This window comes from Lepidothrix coronata, unplaced genomic scaffold, assembly GCF_001604755.1.
Source record: "Lepidothrix coronata isolate B3197 unplaced genomic scaffold, Lepidothrix_coronata-1.0 Scaffold369, whole genome shotgun sequence".
Lineage (NCBI taxonomy): Eukaryota > Metazoa > Chordata > Aves > Passeriformes > Pipridae > Lepidothrix > Lepidothrix coronata.
The window spans coordinates 166027-167698 of NW_016690549.1; the positions used below are offsets into that span (position 1 = coordinate 166027).

The window sequence follows — 1672 nt, forward strand, 5'->3', positions numbered from 1 at the left end:
CAGGCGCATAGAGTCGGGGGGCGGGGCCAGAGCGGCCACGGGCAACATGGCGGCGGCCAGGGTGGGGGAAACGGGGGGGAGAGAGGAGGGAAAACAGGGGGGAAAAGAGGGGAGAGGCGTGGGGAAAAGGGCAGGGAACGGGAACGGAAAAGGGGAGAAGGGGAGGAGAAGCGGGAAAAGGGAAGGGAGAGGGAAAGAGGGGAAGAAAGGAGGAGGAAAGGATGTGTGGGGGGGAAGGGGAAAAGGGGTTTAACAGGGCAAGAAGGGAGAAAGGGAAAGGGGGAAAAGGAGAGGAAAAGAGGATTTGGGGGGAAGGGGGGAAAAAAGGAGGGGGCAAGGGAAGGGAAAAGCGGAGAAAAGAGGAAGTGGGGGGAAAGGGGGACAAAAGGAAGGGAAGGGGGAAAAGAAGGGGAAACGGGGGGAATGGGGTGTAAAGGAGGAAAAAGGGGAGGTGGAAAGCGGGGGAAGAAGAGGGGAAAAGGAGGGAAGGAGAAGGGGGAAAAGGAGAGGATAGGGATTTGGAGGAGAAGGGGGAAAAGAGGGAAAAGTGGGAAAGGGGGAAAAAAGGGAAAGAGAAGGAAAGGAGGGTCTGGGAGGGAAGGTGGGAGAAGAGTGGGAAAAGGGGGTCTGGGGGAAAAAGGGGATTTGGGAGACTTTTGGGATAAGGGATTGGGGGCAGCAGGATCTGAGAAAGTGTTATGGGATGTGGCTGCCCCAGGGGGAGTTTGGGAGCAGCAGAGTCTGGGGGTGGTTTGGGACTGGGAGTTGTGTCCTGCAGGATTTGGGGGGGTCCCAGCCCTGACATCCCTGGGCATTCCCTGTTCCCAGCTCCGCTCCCTGTGCCGGCAGCTGGCGGTGCCAGTGATCCCCTGGCGTGGGTACCGCGGGGATTCCCCATCGGATTCCGGGAAGGACGTGCTGGAGATCCCGCTGCCCCCCTGGCAGGAGCGTCCCGAGGAGCCGCTGGACACCAAGAGGGCCCGGCTGCTCTACGAGAGCAGGAAAAGGGGGATGCTGGAAAACTGCATCCTGCTCAGGTGGGAGCGGCTCCAGGCGTGTCCCGGGGGGGGGCATTAACGGGGAAGAGCCCCGAGAGTTGCGGGAAGGGCTTAGTGAGGGACTGCACAGCCAAAATCCATGGGATAAACCATCCCAAGGGTGGTTCAGGATCCAGCGGGGTGGATGGAGCAGAGCCAAAATCCTTTGGAGGATGTGTGTAAATCCTGGGATGCCTGGGGACCTCTTCTCCCATCTCCCACCTATATCCATCCCTTTTCCAGCCTCTTTGCCAAGGAAAACTTGGGCAGGATGAGCGAGGAGCAGCTGAACCGCTACGACCGGCTCATCAACGAGCCCAGTAACGACTGGGACATCTATTACTGGGCAACTGGTGCGTGGGGACACCCCTTGGGACACCAGGATGGGCCCCTGGGAGATCAGGATGGGTCCCCAGGACCCTGGGATGGACCCCTTGGGGATGGAGATGGGTCACTGGAACACTGGGATGGGCCCCTGGAAGACCAGGATGGGTCCCCAGGACCCTGGGATGGACCCCTTGGGGATGGAGATGGGTCACTGGAACACTGGGGTGGGCCCCTGGAAGATGGGGATGGGTCACTGGGAGACCAGGATGGGTCAGTGGGACACCAGGATGGGTCACCTGGACACTGGA

General features: G+C 60.3%; 1 protein-coding gene across 1 annotated transcript in view; it reads left to right on the forward strand.

Annotated features, from left to right (window-relative positions):
* Positions 1-6: 6 nt before the first annotated feature.
* SDHAF2 (succinate dehydrogenase complex assembly factor 2) overlaps positions 7-1672 on the forward strand; it is a 2208-nt gene continuing 542 nt past the window's right edge. The window contains exons 1-3 of the mRNA XM_017838930.1: positions 7-61; positions 829-1037; positions 1281-1655. Coding sequence (XP_017694419.1) covers positions 47-61; positions 829-1037; positions 1281-1655 — 599 coding nt within the window. The 5' untranslated portion in view covers positions 7-46. The remainder of the gene's footprint in view (positions 62-828; positions 1038-1280; positions 1656-1672) is intronic.